At 41.7% G+C, this 17,487-nt stretch overlaps 2 protein-coding genes across 5 annotated transcripts in view; one reads left to right on the top strand and one right to left on the bottom strand.

Annotated features, from left to right (window-relative positions):
• Positions 1-12,007, top strand: part of neo (neyo) — a 49,677-nt gene extending 37,670 nt beyond the window's left edge. For both annotated transcript variants that reach the window (XM_069055793.1, XM_069055792.1), the window contains 4 exons: positions 7,476-7,812; positions 8,390-8,634; positions 8,744-9,164; positions 10,626-12,007. In XM_069055793.1, the coding sequence (XP_068911894.1) occupies positions 7,476-7,812; positions 8,390-8,634; positions 8,744-9,164; positions 10,626-11,153 (1,531 nt within the window). In that variant the 3' untranslated portion in view covers positions 11,154-12,007. The remainder of the gene's footprint in view (positions 1-7,475; positions 7,813-8,389; positions 8,635-8,743; positions 9,165-10,625) is intronic.
• Atg16 (Autophagy-related 16) overlaps positions 1-17,487 on the bottom strand; it is a 196,769-nt gene that overhangs the window by 164,308 nt on the left and 14,974 nt on the right. The gene's annotated exons all lie outside the window — the stretch shown is intronic.

The following is a 17,487-nucleotide window of genomic DNA, read 5'->3' on the forward strand; positions in this document are numbered from 1 at the left end:
TACACAACTAATCCGAATAAATTCTAACCGGAGGCGGCAATGAATTAATTTAATGAATTTATACGCGAGCTCCATTGATACCGGATCGGAGCGCTTTGTCGGAGGGGGCGGTTTTTTCTCCCCCCCGCTCCCCTCCACCGCAGATCCTTAACGAGTTCGTGAAGTAAATATCAGATAATTATCTGATAATTGCACGAAATTACATCACGTAAAGTAATTTGGAACTGATTTTAAGTTTGCAATATCGTCCGACTCTCGCTGCTCATGGAGAGAGGCTCGCATCGATCGGTATTTTATTAAACATTGTGTTCGAACTGTAATCTCATTAGGTGGATTAGATCTCACTTCCGTTTTGCTTTATTTGCTCTACGCCACACATTGAATACCCAACTCGCAACCGATTCCACGATCCCGCACGTACTCATGGGGGCGCCCGCCGAACAAGAAAAATCGACCCGACCTAGCTCGTAACTTTTAAGTGTAACGTAATGGCGGTGATTATTTCAGCTGCAACTGAGACATGTAAATGTAAATTACCAATAATGGCCGTGACAAGATAATGTACGAGCAATATCACATGCTAATGCACCAGACTAATCTGCAGACGCCTACACTTGCATTATTACTTTATTACTGGCGAACGGACCCCCATTAATCCAATCACAAACTGTTATTACGGTGACTTATTACGATTCAGACAAATCGTCCTTGATTAATGAATATTCATAGATGACCGACGCTCTTCTGCGCCACCCTGGAACGACTCCAACGGAACAGTTGTAAAAGTTGTTAAAAGACAATTGTTATGTTTCTCTTGGTCCAAAAGAGTGGATGGTCGTTTCGTCTTTATCGGAATAGCGAAATGGTCCAGTTTGTTTGAATTTTCAACATTTTGTCGTTGGGAAACTTCGGTAGTCTTGATTGGAAGATGCAGAAAAAGCCGCAGGACCATCATCGTGAATTACAAATTTCTCCGTTGACCAAATTCCGCCGAGACGTAAAAATTTGCCGCTACAAAGAACATCTCCCTGGATTCCATTTGATCATCTCGAGCGATCTCCAAACATCGGCAAAGTGAAAATCTATAATCAATCGAGCCGTCTGACGGCGCACCCGACAGGCTATTTAGAAAAATAGAGAAGAGCAAAAGCGGTCGTCCATTAAGGAAAAGGGGGGTACCGATTAAAGGGATTCGAAATGCATTTCCGTCACAAGCATCGCCTTCATATCGGTTTTAAGACGCGAAGTCGATCGCGATATGAAATTTATCATCGCAAACGGCAAAAATATTGTAAAAGCGGAGCGCGTGTGAGCGTTGGCGCGTTATTAAATCCTTTTATGATGGCTGATTGAAGGGAGTAGATAGATTACCTATAGATCGCAACTGATAAATGGGGCAGCCTGGTAGAGTCCTTCACCTTTCAGCTAGACAAAGACGGATCCTTCGAGGATCCATCTCCATACAATGGCCGAGTGGCACGCTCGCTCTCTCGAAGGTGCACGTCATATGGCGTTGCACTAATTACTAATTACCACCCATCAAAATGTTAATACGGTACGTTGTCGAGACCGTGTGCTTGTGCATGTGATAAATGTCCCGTCTACTTCTCCAACTGCCAACTTAAGGACTAATTGGACTGCCCGTCGAGACCGACGCCACCTCCATTTTTGTCCCACTCGACCGAGGAAATTAATTTGAATGAATTGGAGGCAGAGGTGTCGGACGGGCGCCCAACGGGTGGCACAACAACGGACCTGACATGACCACTGTGCGCTCCGACCAATAAGACCAACAAAGAAGACTTTCCGTAATTGAACGGAGAGGAAGGTTCGCGATTCATCCTAGAAAAATGACTCGACCGAACGGATTAAAAAGGAAAAGTCGCGAAAATCAATTACTCGAGTCAGTTTTAATTATCGCCGCGGTGATTGATCGAGCATGGTGGTGGCCAGACGTGATGAGACTCGAAAGGAGAAAGAAAGGCCGCAGGTTTCAACTCGTTCGATTCGAACACCGGGGGAGAATTCGCAAAAGAAACTGGAAGGCGATCGCACGAAGGAGAAATTAACGGCAAAATTCAGAAGCTGGGTTCGATTCGATTTTGAACCTAACGAATCCGAACATTTTGAACTTTCAGAGCTTTCAGCAAAAAACGAAAATCACGTTTGAGATGGTTTAAAAGCTTCACTTCCAGTTTTTCACACATTCCTGCTTGAAAAATATTATTTTAACTTTTACAACACTATAACGTTAATTGATTTTTAAACTTTTTAAAACACAGAAGACCGAGTGAGGGAACAAAAACTTTCGCGGCGTTTTAACGCATTTTTTCGGAAACACGAGAAAATACCGCGAAACTTCCAAATCAACGTCATCAACGGTGATGAGGCAGAAACAGAAGTTCCAGTTTGAAACGTCGAGCGTCCAACTCTGACAACCAAAATTGAAAATTCATTTCGCTCGTGAAATCCTTGACTGTTTAACACAAACAATAGCGCAGATTGCCTCTTCACCGGAAAACTCTATCCAGTTTTTTTTTTCAATCAGGGTAATTTGAAACGTTTTCGACGTGGAGTGTCAGCGCTGCATTTCAACCATTAAATTTCAACATTTGATATAGAATTCTTCGTCCATGGTGTTAGAATGTTGACTCGCGGATGTCATCCAAAAGATGGTGCGACCCAGGAAGGACTTCGGAGGATGCAACGCTCAGTTTGCAAATCGGAAGAAAAACTCCACGTTTGTACAACTGTTCTGCCCATCCCGCGAAAAATCCAGTTACAATGTGCTAATTTGTTGCGACTTTAGTGCGCATTGTTTCGTCCGAGCGAGACGACTCATAATAAAATTACCGGTCGTCTTGGTCGTAAAGAGACAACATAATAACGCCGCCCCCGCCGGAAGCGTCGATTTCCCTCTTCTCGTCGTCGCGACGTTCGCCTTCGTGACTCGCAGTTAGGAGCCGCGTGTGTGGCTCGTCATCGCCGACCTGGTGACACTAAACACGCACGCTTTGCATCTCAACAATACAACCACCCTGGTCGGTTCCGACCCAACAATCTGCCCGATACGGCTGATTACCTTCGCCTTGCGGCGGCCGCATCGCCACCTGGGGTTCTTCGCGTCCTCAGAGGTCGACTCGTGTCCCTTATTAAAACTGTACGACTAATAATCCCTGGAGAAAAAGCTAGCGCTTGTCGTGTTTGCATGGGTGCAACTTTAACGGGATGCCGCATTCACCGTGGTACGTTACCCAAATTGCACGTGATGGGTTAATGATGGTGTGGTTGCGACAAAAATTGCCCCGATGGTGACGTGACCCAAGAGTACAGTAAACGCACTTAGAGAGATGAGCAACGAATCGACCATCATTAAGATTGTTTTGATTATGGTTGTCAGCAGTTATTAGTCCAGACACAGAGCAAATAACCCTTTCCTGGTATCGAGAGGCGCTCACTTCAAAGACTATTAATCAGGACCATGCCGTACAGGCAGAGATTATCTAATTAATTAAGTCCAGTTTCCGATTTTTTACTCTCTTTGTTTTTCATAAATGCACACACGACCGGTTTCATTCTGTTCCGGCGAGAAACATCCACTCTGATATATTACGGTGTCGCAGCATTTACATTTTCTTTACGACTCATCGTCATCGAAAAACACCGAAACCGGTTGATTCCGTGATAAATCTCAACATCTGCAATCGGCACAACTGGTCTTATTTATCAGCATTAACCACATTTTAGTGGCACTTCATGGAAACTTCTTCGGCACTTCGTATTCCGATTTCCTCTCGGGACGCCCACTTAATTACTCGTCCCAATCAAAATTCCCATCTTCTGGCTGACGGACGTCCGCTAATCTGAGAGACAACCGCAGAATCTCGCCATAATCCAGCTGTCACGAGATCGGATTGGAGTTTTTTTCCCCCTCCTCTGTCTTTTGTTCGTCTTTTTCCATCAATTACGCTAAGACATCAGGTACGAGGTCGTCTCGCACAGTCCGACTGATGAATTTGAACGGCTCTTTGTCGTGTTTTACTTGGAAACGTCAAAAAAGGAGTGAATGGTTTCCGTGATCGTCAGACCACAGGATGGACCCAACGGTTGCAACTTTTTACACAGGAAAAGTTCGTGCGGTGTCGCTCCCAGCCGTGAAATGGGTCAATAACGGCTCCACGGGCCTGTCAACGCCAGCAATGCAAATATCTTTGTTTTGTTCGAAACACGAGTGCGGGTCGCAAGGGCCGAATGCTGACAGTTTGGCGGTGCCGAGACAGACAAATGGATTCGAAATTAAATCGAAATGTCGCGCGTTCAAATGAAATCAAATTAAACCGTTTAGAACAGTGTAAAGTTTGAATTTCCCGCCAAAGATTTCTTATTTTCTTTGGTTCTAAATTTTAGGTTAGCTGTCACATGCTCCGATTAATCTACGCTTTAAAAAAGCACAACAACTGACGGTTTCCAACGCCTTCCCAGCCCAGGATTTCTTTTGAACTCGCGATATAATTTCTTTTGGCACCGAACAATGTTCAACAAATGTACATGACGCAAGATTCAAGGATCTTGTCGAGACGCGTTCGGCTCGACTTCAGTTTCACTTTCAACCACCAAACCTGAACAATCAGACTGTTGCGGAACAAAACACAATCCAATACGAGATTCTTAATTTTTTTACGATTCTTAATCAACTCGGAATGATTGTCTTTAGCACTAAACACAGCTTCCCAATCCTGGTTACAGTTATATTAGTCCTCGCACTCACGAATTCTTTTCTAAGAGGTCTATCAGATTTAATATCACATCTGGGAGGACTTTGAAAAATTTGCGATTATCTAAAAAGCAATTTCGTTCCAATGGAATCCTCTGGTCTGATCCGTTCTCGAATGTTGGTGTGCCTGAAGCGGTGCAAACTAATTTCTTTGGGTTCGTAAGCTAGAATAAACAACGAGACAAATGCATTTCGTATTCATCACCTTCACGTCGTCGTAGAATCATTGTCGAATGAACAAAAGAGGAAGACAATGGAAGATGAAGAAGCGAATGTGGTTCACACAGTTTGGTGTCAACGATTTAAAGTTGACAAAAACCGCACAAATACGTAGAGAAGAAAGAAGAAAGATTAAATTTTGCTTTGTTACGAACCACCGGCACCGTGCCCAAGTTGGTACTCAATTTCCTACCAAGCACAGTATTGTTCTATTAGTTGGGTGGCTCGAGCAAGAGGAACCATTAGATCAAACCATTAAACCGTCCATTTAACCGCCGATTTACTTTGATTTTTTCCGTAACCGAGTCACGCTACTGCGCATGAGAACTCGCATCATCGATTTGCTAAATCGACAGAGTACGGATAATTGTGGTGGAAGATGAGATTTCCATTTCTTCCGCGCACCAGATCGTGCCCCAGAACGTGAAAATATCTCGTGCAATTGAACGTTACGAGAGACCAGCGATTTGCTAATCGAAATGGGAGTTTTACGTCGCCGGCTTGTGCATCTCCACATGACAGTAGCAGCAAACATGACTGTGACAGGTCATCATTTCATTGCGCGCCGCACAACGAACCCGACACTGACAAGACACCGCCCCGTCGAAAGTGACCGCCATTCAAAAGCGAATGACTGGACGGTAATCCTGAAAGGACCGCCGCGGAGATATTATTTACGCATGTTATTACCTTCGCCAAAGTATTTATTATCTATCGCACATGTGAACGCGAGACGTGCTCCTCCTGCCCCCGGACGCCACCACCGTAATTTATGGACATTTTACTTGGCTCTACACCTGTTAGTGTCTTCGATTACCAGCTGGAAGCCTGTAATTTCTAGACGCCTCCCTGAATCGCGAGTATGAACGCGAGAGCTTTGAAACACTGAGTTAGGGTTGGCGCTCACCGGAGCGCTTTCGTACGCATCCCACAGATAATTATGTTTGCCTTTGTGTGTTCTGTTTGGAGAAGTTACGGACCGTCTATTTTATAAATCTCCGAAGCGTGTTCAGTTTTATTGTATCGACATGGTTATAGTGTGGTTGTATTCTAATAGGTCGGAGCTTATCGTTAGGTACCGGTGACGTCATAGTACCCTATTCATAACCATAAGCGTCGCCTTAGCGATGCCATATCGTACAATCAATCCAATTTAAAATGGCATTTCAATACTATTGCTTATATGAAAGTGCACACAATACCCCTTGGAAGTGCACACACATGCACTTATTCTATCTCGGTTGACAACATTAAGATTTACGCATCAGATAATTCCGGTGAACGCGAGCGTCCGTTCGCCGCCTTATACACAACTCGAAAAGCTTTCACTTAATTATAACGCGAAAGGGAAAGGGCATTCGAATCACGTAAAGATAATGGTTAGGTTATGTAGTGTTCGAGGCACCATCTTCATTCTTAACAGGCCGAACATGGCAGAGAGCCTGTTAGGCCGCAAATGGGCGAGACAATGAGACGTAGATCCAGAAACGCAATAAATAGGCCTTAACACTTGCAAAAGCGCCGGTTTTTCATGTCGTCAGGGACCGTGATTAACAAGTGTAACAGCGAATGGTAATAAGGTTGTTGTCCACCACTCTCGCGATAAATAATTTATCACGAAGCCATTGTACCCGACATTGGGAAATGGCTAGTTCGTGATGGACTGGGCAGTTCCGGTCCCATCAATCCTTCGGATGAGAAGGGACAATGACCATAATCCATCGTGAGCGATCCGCGCCCATCAAACAACACTTATTAAACGAAAAAACGACGAGTTATGGTCTATTTAGTCGGCGAATAATGGCGAGCATTAAAGTAACTGCCCGTACATGTCTACATATGTAAAGCACGATCCAAGATGGATTGCCTGCCATTCGGACCTTACAAAGGATGGCGGCGCTACGCCACGAACTCGAGATTATTTATTTACACAGGAAAGTCGGAGATTATGAAAGTGAACCGCTAATAGGCAGCTCAATACCTTTTTCTTTATGAAATGCCTCATCTACGCTGCACCAACCGTAACAGCGTTGCTATTTCTGCATCATACACGTATTTTTCTAAAGCCGACGCGCGTTTCCACAGCAAACTTGACGTGCGTTTCGACAGTAAAGCTGCCGTGCGTCAGTTTTAGAAAAAAGTGTGTCCAGCGTGCCCAATCTATATAAATATATGAAACTGAATGTCTGTTTGTTTGTATATTTTGTATGCAAATCTACAGTTTTACTCCGATCTTGATGAAATTTTGTACACTTGATCTTCAAAACAAGAAGAAAATTACTGTCTACTTTAATTTTACAAAAACCAACCCCTACTATCCATTAAATCCGTGACACAGATCACAGTTGCCAACCGTATACAGCAGAAAGTACTAAAAGGTGATTCTGCCAACCGTTCATTTTATCTGGTCATCAAACTGTTTTTGTAAAGACTCTATTACACCGCGAGTGTGGTAAACTCTTTTAACGAACGTCCGTTTCAGGTCCGCCAACTACAACAACGCAACAGGCGACTGCGAACTCTCCAACATGGACCGTCTCACCCTGGCCGGAAGTTCGGTATTCCAAGCGGCCGACGGTTACGACTACATGGAAAACAACTGCGTGGAGGAGCCGTCGAAACTGTGCGAATTCAAGAAACTGAACGGCAGAATCCTGAAAACCGTCGACTCCGTCTACCAAGATGTCGGCTCCGTCGACGAATGTCGGGAGTTGTGTCTCAACTCTCCTTACAGGTGTCACTCGTACGATTACGGTGACACCGGCGAGATGGTGTGCCGGCTCAGTCATCATTCGCGTGCCACTCTTGCCGACATCCAGGTCTGTAGCTTATCTCGCTGTGTGCGAACCAAATTCCTCATCCGCGGACGTAACAATGAGAAACGAGAGGCGCGCCGTCGAAAAATTTAAAAAAATGACGACAACCACTCGAGCTTGCTTAATGTATCCGGAGATGAACAAACCTAGCAGCGTCAACTCGCCAAATTTATTTTCTTAATATTCAAATCCGGCGGAGATGCCATCTGAGCTCATCTTCCTCTTATCGTGTCGCTATTATTATGATCCGGAGAATTAACCGCGGACTTCCTTACACGGCCTCATGAATATTTACCGGACGATTAAAAACCGAAATGATATCACTTCGCCATTGTGCCTTGTCGCGATAATATGAAAATTAAGACCCAACCAAACATGGAGATGTTGACCGCGCCGCGAGATCAACGCACCGCGATAATTCAAAAGATTTTTCCCGAAGCAACAACCCCTCGAACCGGTCCCCCACTAATAAAATCCCATCTTGTCACTCATCCCGGCCTTCGTGCAGCCGGCGCTTTAAATAAACCTCATGAATATTTAGCTCCTGTGTGATATGTTAACATCCATTCTCGTCCTGCAGGATCCTTATTTGGAGGTCCCCGAGGCGGCGACGTACGAATTGAGCTCGTGCTACAACGTCAGCATCGATTGCCGGTCTGGGGACATGGTGGCCCGCATCCAGACCAGCAAACTCTTCGACGGAAAGATCTACGCCAAAGGTAGCCCCAATTCGTGCGTGCGCGACGTCAACAACAGCCTCGAGTTCGAACTCAGCATGGCGTACGACAATCTGGAGTGCAACGTGCGCAAAAACGGACTCGGAAGGTAGGTCAACTTACCTGAAACAAAAAGAAAACAAAAATCAGCGCGTTTTTGCGTACCGCAGAGCTCTACTCGAGAGCCTATGCTTGACTTGGTATATGTTTTAATTCAGATACATCAACGACGTCGTCATCCAGCACCACGACAAGATCGTCACCAGCTCCGACCTCGGTCTGGCCGTGACCTGCCAGTACGACTTGACCAACAAGAGCGTGACCAACGAGGTCGACTTGGGAGTCCACGGGGACATCCAGCCCGCCCTTTCCGAGGAGGTGACCGTGGACTCGCCCAACGTGGCCATGAAGATCACCGACCGCAGCGGCGGCGATGTCATGCCCACCGCCGAGGTGGGTGATCCCCTTGCCCTCCGTTTCGAGATCATGGACAAGAACAGCCCTTACGAGATCTTCGTCAGGGAGCTGGTGGCGATGGACGGTGTGGATTCGAGCGAGATCGTTCTGATCGATTCGGACGGTTGCCCCACGGACCACTTCATCATGGGCCCCATCTACAAGTCGGCCGAGTCAGGAAAGGTATGCAATTAACCGGCAAAATTGAAAAATCCTTATAAGCGTACGGGGGGAGGACCCGAGGCGGCTTTTTGGCAAATTGAAATTTAAATTAATCTTAGATCGGATTGATAACGATCGGGGGTACCGGATTTCAGACGAAATTTTCCTAATTAAAATCGATCGTAGACTAAACGAGTCAGGTTGCACAAGAGTGGAGACGCATGCATAACAAGAAGACGACTTGCTAATTGTCGGAATGTCAAACATCGGACATAATCTGGGATTAAATTGCTTTTATAATTGCTAATTAATTCTTAATTCAGCGCCATTTTCTGTTATTTCACACGTATCTAGCGACAGGCGGCGAGTTCACAACGACAGATTTGCAACAGTCGTGGTAATGTTTGTTCGTTAAGCTCGCAAACGAGATTGTAATTAAATTAATTTCACCGCATTCGCTATTTTTTCTTTGTTCAATGTTTCAATCATGAAAAGCCGCAAAAACGAACCAACACATACCGCAAGCAAATAAGCCAACATAGTTTTTTCCGACCAAAATTATAGTCCAACCATCTTGTTTTGTAGTCTTGGCATAATTGCATAATCGCAATCTTACATTGGTTACCACATAATACGTTCAGTCAACGTAAATTGTAAGACAGACGCAAGGCGACATTCTTCCACCAAAATTACATTTAAAAAAGGACTGCTACCAAATTGTAAATTAAAGACCAGTTTTATGACCTGCAGTGCCTATAAAAATGTAAAATGGGCCTCGTGTGCGACTTTAACTTTATACCAAAATTCTGAATCGGGCAAGCCGACCAACCGGTCTGAAAGAATCAAGTTTCTTGCTGTCGTAAAGATCAAGCCGACATCGTATCATCATATCTGGATGCTACGTGGTCTGCGAAAGATCTAACGAAACGAAACTAGTATCAACTATTGAGAAAGATTCCTTCTGAATTTCTATTGATGTTGATAGTGATGGGGTACCACTAATCACTTATGATACTTTGTCGTCAACTCTTGATAGTCTTGGAATTGTGAACTGTTCCTAGCATCTTTTCAAAGATTTGCCCATCTTGACCGATTCTTATTTGGTCTGAAAGAATCAAGTTTCTTGCTGTCGTAAAGATCAAGCTGACATCGTATCATCATATCACGTTGCTACGTGGTCTGCGAAAGATCTAACGAAACGAACTAGTATCAACTATAGAGGAAGATTCCTTCTGAAATCCTATTGATGTTGATAATGATGTGGTACCAATAATCACTTATGATACTTTGTGATCAACTCTTGATAGTCTTGAAATTGTGAACTATCTTCAGATGTAGTGTTAAGAAACAGAATAGTGGACTAGGTTCTCTTTCTTAACAGATGGTACAAGAGCAAATGGTTCATTCTAAACCTGCATCGGTACCATTCGCAAGAACTGTTCCTAGCTTTGCCCCATTTTGATCGATTCTTATTTGTTGCAGATCTTGTTGTCTCACTTCGACGCCTTCAAGTTCCCTTCATCTGAGGTGGTCCAATTCCGCGCACTCGTCACCCCCTGCATGCCCAACTGCGAGCCCGTCCAGTGCGACCAAGAGGAGTCCTCCGGTGACCTCCGTTCCGTGGTGTCCTACGGAAGACGTCGGCGACGTCGCTCGGCCAGCACCCCCCAAGACGACTTGCTCCTCGTCCAGTCGATCCAGATCACCGATAAGTTCGGTTTCGAACGCGACATGAACAAGACCGTCGACAGCGAAGCCATCTTCGTGCCGAACGAGGCCGGCCTCTGCATAAACATGGCGGGATTGATAGTCGCCGCCACCGTTTTCCTCTCGGCTCAGCTCGTCATCATCGCCGCCTGGACCTTCATCTGGCAGAGACGAAGGTCCAACAAGTTGATGGGTGACGGAATGTCGGTCAGCGTCAGTCTGCCCTCCGGTTTGAGTTCCGGTCGCACCGACAGCCTCTGCAAGCTCTACGAATCCGGCTACAACCACTCCCGCCGCTTCTAACCGAACTAAAATCGCGTGTGATATGTTTTAGGAATTTTTGTATGTACAGCGCCGTACGGACCCTAAATTCGCGCGTAAACACATACCTGGATTATGCGTTTCTATTTTTTTTTTTGTGGGGGAGTGTGCGGACCTGCGGCAATTGCCATCTTAGTCTTCGGTCTAGTGTATAACAGCCTAAGTCGCATTTTAACGCCGCCGGTGCACGCGCATCCACCCCACAAAAGAGAATAAGTATCTTTGAATGCCCGATTGATTAACGCCTTGTCTTGTAACACCGCAACGTATTAGAATAATACTCGTTTAGTTAATTTAATGAAAATATTATCATTATTAATATTACAAAAACACAATTAGGAAAGTGCTTCAGGTAACGTTTTGCCAACGAACTCCGACTAACAATAATATTTTTGCTAAGCTTGAGGTTCAGGTCAGCATTTATTCCATTGAGTGACACGTGAAACGTTACTTCATTTTATCGGGGCGCCCTGCACGAATGGACTCTAGGACGATCTAGCGCGAACGACTGAGTGAAATTATTATACTATATATTTTTTTTAATATTAATGATTATATAATAATTATTATTCAACTGCAATATGGTGTGAATGGTGACGAACGAGTGCTATTTAAAACTGCTTGTCCTAGTTTCTTGAGTGCTATGCTGGGCGGTTTTGCTATTATTTTTGCGAAACCTTCTACGCTAAAGCGCCTTTAAATAATTTTTAACAAATACCATATATTTTTTATTTTTAGGTAATTATTATAATTTTATACTATTTATAAGTTATAACGCGCTGATTGTACTCAGTTATAAATTCTGAACTTTCTAAATATATGAATTGAATCAAAAACGTCTTGTTTTATTTAAAAACTATTTTGCTCAAAATAACAATAACCTTCTGCACCTGTTAAAAAGCCAACGGTTTTTACTGATTTATTTCTTTCTCGATAAAAAATCTGATGAAATACTTTGTCTTAATATACATACAAAAGGTTCACACGAGATTTTTTGCTTGTTCGTTACAAAAAGTGAGACGTTTAGTGTACTGTTTTACATAAGATAAGGAATTGCTTCCTAAATAACTTTAACGTAAAATGTTGTAATTATACTTTCAAATGTTAAACGCAGGTTTAATTGAATTTAATGATATCTCTACAATTACGGACGCAGTTTCAAAGTACATTAAGAATGCAAATTAACCAAGAACAAATAAAAAGTTGAAAAAAACAGGTGCTAAATTCGAAATGTTTAGTGAATTTTTTCAAAGGATTTCTTAGACGGTTTCTTACAGGTTAGTTTCAATGAATCACTTCCTATGATTCACACAGACTGAATGAACAATTAAAACACTTGTTTAGTGTTCATTGACTGAGAAGTTATTTTGCTTTTTTTGGTAAAAGTTAAAACCTACTCAACTCTTGATCGTGGAAACATTTATTTAATTGAGCGTCGTTAACATCAGAACAGACAATCACTTTTTGAATGAATTCACATTTGGACAAATATTTTCATCCAAAATATTTCGAAAACATTATTAAAAAAATTTACCATCAATTCTAAAAAACCCTTTATTTGTGAATTACAACGAATAACATGACCTAACCTTAATGAATTAAAAACTATTGTAATAAAAAAATGCATTAACCTTAAGTGGTGGGTCTAATTGTAATATTAATTATTAATCAGAACGTTAATACCTTTCACTTACAAGGGAAATGGAATGAATTCTTAATACTGTTAAGAGGTTAGTTACCCTCTCTCAAAGTGAATAAATGGTTTGTAATTCTAAACAGATAAACACTAAAGTAACCCCAACACAAAACAACAAAATAATTAAACTTTCAAACTGGTGTCTTTCCCAGTGTTTATCTTTAGGATTATCAAGACAGTTGGCTCTTAGATATAGATACTGTTCTTAGCAAATTGTCTGCCGGCTCCTGTTTCATAGACTTGTAACTGTACTATCAAGAGAATGAAAAGCCACAACGAGAACATTTCTTAAATCTCATTGTTACATTACACAGTCAAAGAAATCGATAATGTGATTTCAGTAGTGAAGTAGGTACTGTTTAGAAGTAGTTCTAAAGATGCAGTAGGTACTGTTGAAGACACTGGTTCTTAAACCAAAGCTAAAACCCGGTAAATGCATTTCTGTTGGTTAGAAATTGAAGTCATCAAGGGTGGAGTTACATAGGTCAGGTCAGGTCAGGTCAGGTTCAGGTTAACCATTTTTTGTTAACTTTTAAATATGTACATGCAACACAGTATTAAAACTTTATCGGATTTCTTCAGGAACTTATTAGAAATGAAGCCATCACAGGTTTAGTCTGGTCTGGTCAGGTCAGGTAAAGCGTTTAAATCAGATCGGGCTTGGTTTATTTTCTTTGTAAAAAAATATTTGAAGGTGATACAACATCAAAGAGTTGTAGAACTTTTCCGGGAGTTTATTTCAATTAGAAATTAAAACTATCATGTGGTTTCTTCAACTTATTTTACTTCAAGTTTTTGCAGTGAGCGTTTCTTGTACCATCATAAAATTAAAAAATCAAAATGAAACCTCACGTTTCCGCCAGTTGTTATACGAGATAGATAAGTCGTGTTAAAAATAAAGGTTGTAGTGAGACACTCTGTATATGGTACCTACGGGTATGACAAAATCTGCTTTGCAAAATCTAAGTTTTTATAATATCGCAGAAATAAAATCTCTCCTTTTGCACAATAACACTAAATAAGTCTTGTCCGGTACTAAAATACACCAAACAAATAATTATTGCACGCACCACCATCACCAAACACGTCACATTTCAATTTCCGCGAAATGTCAAAAAGCCAACTAGATTTATGAACCTCGTCGGACTAATCATAATTGAATTAAATATTAATCGGGGCAATTTCATATTTCAATCACATCCTAGGGCAGAATCGCATTATAGCACCTCCACACCAAAAACACGATTTCCAAATTACTCGGTTTCAATTTTTTACGAAAAAATCAAATCACGCCGTCGGCAACGTAACTGTAGCCACCGCCGATTAAAGGAGCGACAGCCAAGCCACAAAAAACTCCCACGCGATTTGGTGGTCTCGACGAAACGTAAAAATTAATCCATCACGCAAATTATGGTAATAAAATTGAACTAATGACGGTTGGCGATCGTAAAAAAATTATTACGCCTCGCCGTGCTGGAGTTTTTTGTGGGAGTGACAGGCCGCGCTGGCGGCAGTTTTGACACGACTTGTCACATAACCTATTTACTTGCGTAATTAGCAAAAATCAGTTTATTGTTTTTGTCGCAGAAGTGTTGGACTTGATTGGCACAGGTAGGTACAAAGAACGGTTGGGATTATTCAGGCAACGTAAATCGATTTTTGTACAGGTAAGACGACCCCAACTGACACCCTCGACGGTTCGTATTAAACTTGTAAATTACAGGTGTAGTTAAATTCTCGCAATTATTTTTAGCTTGCGAGTTTGTGCGTCGAGAATCGTCGGCGTAAAGCTGAGAAACAAACGGATGAAATGTGAAAAGTTTGTTGAGCCACAGGTTAAACGAATTGCGAAACAGGTGAGTCTGACACGTGTTCAACTCAATCAAATATTTCTGGGGCTCTGTAAGTAATTATAAAGCATCGTTCTTGTCATAACCTAAACAAATCTGCTGAAGTGACGCCATTTAAGTCGCCGCCGCAGCGCCATCTACACACAATATACAGACGTCCAAAATCTTCAAATCGTTCTGCGATTAAAATAAAACGGATTGTATCTCCTTCAACTCGAATTGCGAAACATTAAACACGATCAAATGTTTCTGGAGTAATTATTACCTAACCATCGAATATTTAACGTTTTTGTCGTAACCTAACCAAATCTGCCTGAAGTGACGTCATTTAAGTCGTGGCCGTGGCGCCATCTACATACCATATACAGGGCTGATCCAAAATACTCCACACAATACTCTTCAACTCATTGACACAATACAAGAATAAAAAAATTCAAACTGATTTGTAGCACAGCTTGAACTCCAAAAATTCATGTTTTAATTGAAATAATAAAAATGTATTGTTTCTCGATTTTGATCGAATGCTTCAATTGTTTGTAACTGTTATTTCCAATTCGGTCAAATCGGTTGGGAGTTGTAGGTGGAGTCGCAATAAAAATGTTTAAACTGTCGAGTTGAATAAAGCTTCAAAAAACTAATGTTTAATGATGTCGGTTAACCCAACAATCCCCACATAATGGCCTGCCATCCACAAAAGCGAACAGTTTCGGTGTTAAATTTCCCGTATAGTTCTGACTAGTTTAGTAACCAAAGCTAACTCGAAATAACGGACAAAAGCCACACAATAGACAGATCAAAAACATATTTGCCCCTTTTATCAATTAACCTTCCGAACCGAGGAAGAAACTTAGAGTGTATGTGTGTGTGTGTGTGCATCCAGAAAATTGTTTATTGTGGTTGGAAACTTGAGTTTGTAAAACTTCTTTAGGCTATCGATCGTGACTGTACACTAGGAAAACCACTTGGAAATTTCCAGTAAACTCGCCAATATGCTTATGTTCTTAATTTTGCACTTTGTCAGTGGTTATACGATGTAAGAGCCTTGTCGGTAAGTTGTTTGGTAAGTTGTGATCGGAAATTCCATTTAAAAAATATTGATACACCGTTCGATCAGTGCGTGCCCCATATGTGCATAAATGAATTAACATGGCCGCGAATTGTTAATTGGCTACAAATGGAATGTTGGTAACATGTTAATTGAGTAAAGATGACACATATACGGGCAGAGTTGTTCTTTAATTGCGGATAGTGCTTAACGGCATCATAAATCGTGGACACGTAGACAGTTCCGTGGAATAGGTCGTCAAGAAGCCGAGAATGAACTTGAGAAAAACGACAATAAAAAAATTTGTATTGGTAACAGGTAATATTCGTTTTTCATTGAAGTAGTAAAAGTTTGATGATAAAAAATTTCCGATGATGAGGATGAAGGTGATCATGCATTTAGAGAGTATCAAAAGGTATGGAATGTCAAAATAAACTGTTTTATTGCCAAAAGGTGCAGGGAGAACAATTTGAAAAAACAACCAACAAATATTAAAAAAAAAATACTTCTTGGTATCATCCCTAACCATTTTGTGGATTATACTAGAATATCCACATGCAGGGATGGGCGGTGTCGACAATTTGTGTCGACTATGTCATTGTCAACGCGTCGACAATTAGCTAGATGTCGACAAATTGGGAGCTGTCAACAATGTCGACAATGTCAACAATGTCGAGATTCCGATAATTAAAGTTTTAATTGCATTCAGAAAACATCCTTACTCTCGAAATAAAAATTTAAGAAAAGTGACGGTTTTAAATGCACTCTATGTAAATTTAAAAAAAAATCCAAAACAATCAAATCGAACATGGTCCGCATTAACAATTTGGTTAAGTTGGAAATAATGCTAAAGCTGAGTACGGTTGGTCAATAAGGAGGATTGCGCCAAATTTATACAATTACCTATCATTTAAGAAACCAAATACGAAATTCATTTTTACCGTTATGTTTTAAAATTATATTATTAGAAAAGTTTTCGCTACGGGACTGCGGCCGGTCGGGTTCGAGTTAGGTAGAAAATTTCAAGGCAAAACCGAACATCTGGCAGCTTCAAAAAATTGCACCCTTTAACGCTCCAAATTGTTGTAAACAACACCGACCCAAACAAAGCCTTTAATAAACATTTCAATGCCGAGTATGACACTTTTATCCAATGTTTAGCAGTGCAGCAGTTGTGCTGCACACTTTCAAGATATAGGATATTTATCTGACTCTGAAGGCCGATCTAATAAAACTATAATATTCACCACATACAGGGAGAGGCATTGTGTAGGTGTATTTCCCAAAGTATTACAATTAAATCTGAATTTACTAAGAACGATCCCTGTAATTGAGGAAAGGACTGTGGGTTCGGAGTTTCTATCTGATTTGACAAGAATTATGAATGAGACAAAAATGACCCTTATGGCAAAACATTTTTAAGGTAAAATTACAATGAAACAGTCGGTACCAACATCTTCATCTGGTGTCCCATCGGTTTATTAGTCTGGCCTTCAGTCAGATAAATATCCTAAAAAATGCAACACCGAGAAAACAATTTGCAGACCCTTTGACGGCTTTCAATTAGTTGTTCTCCGATGCCACCCGGCACCCGCACAAAGCTTCCGTATTTACATACATATAATCTATTCATTTTGATTGTGACCACTCCGTAGTAACTTTTCAGTTGCTAGGTTATTGATAGGGAATTTTAGATAACACTAAATCCAGTCGCAGTTGGCAACC

Source organism: Tenebrio molitor, chromosome 8 (assembly GCF_963966145.1).
Source record: "Tenebrio molitor chromosome 8, icTenMoli1.1, whole genome shotgun sequence".
NCBI lineage: Eukaryota > Metazoa > Arthropoda > Insecta > Coleoptera > Tenebrionidae > Tenebrio > Tenebrio molitor.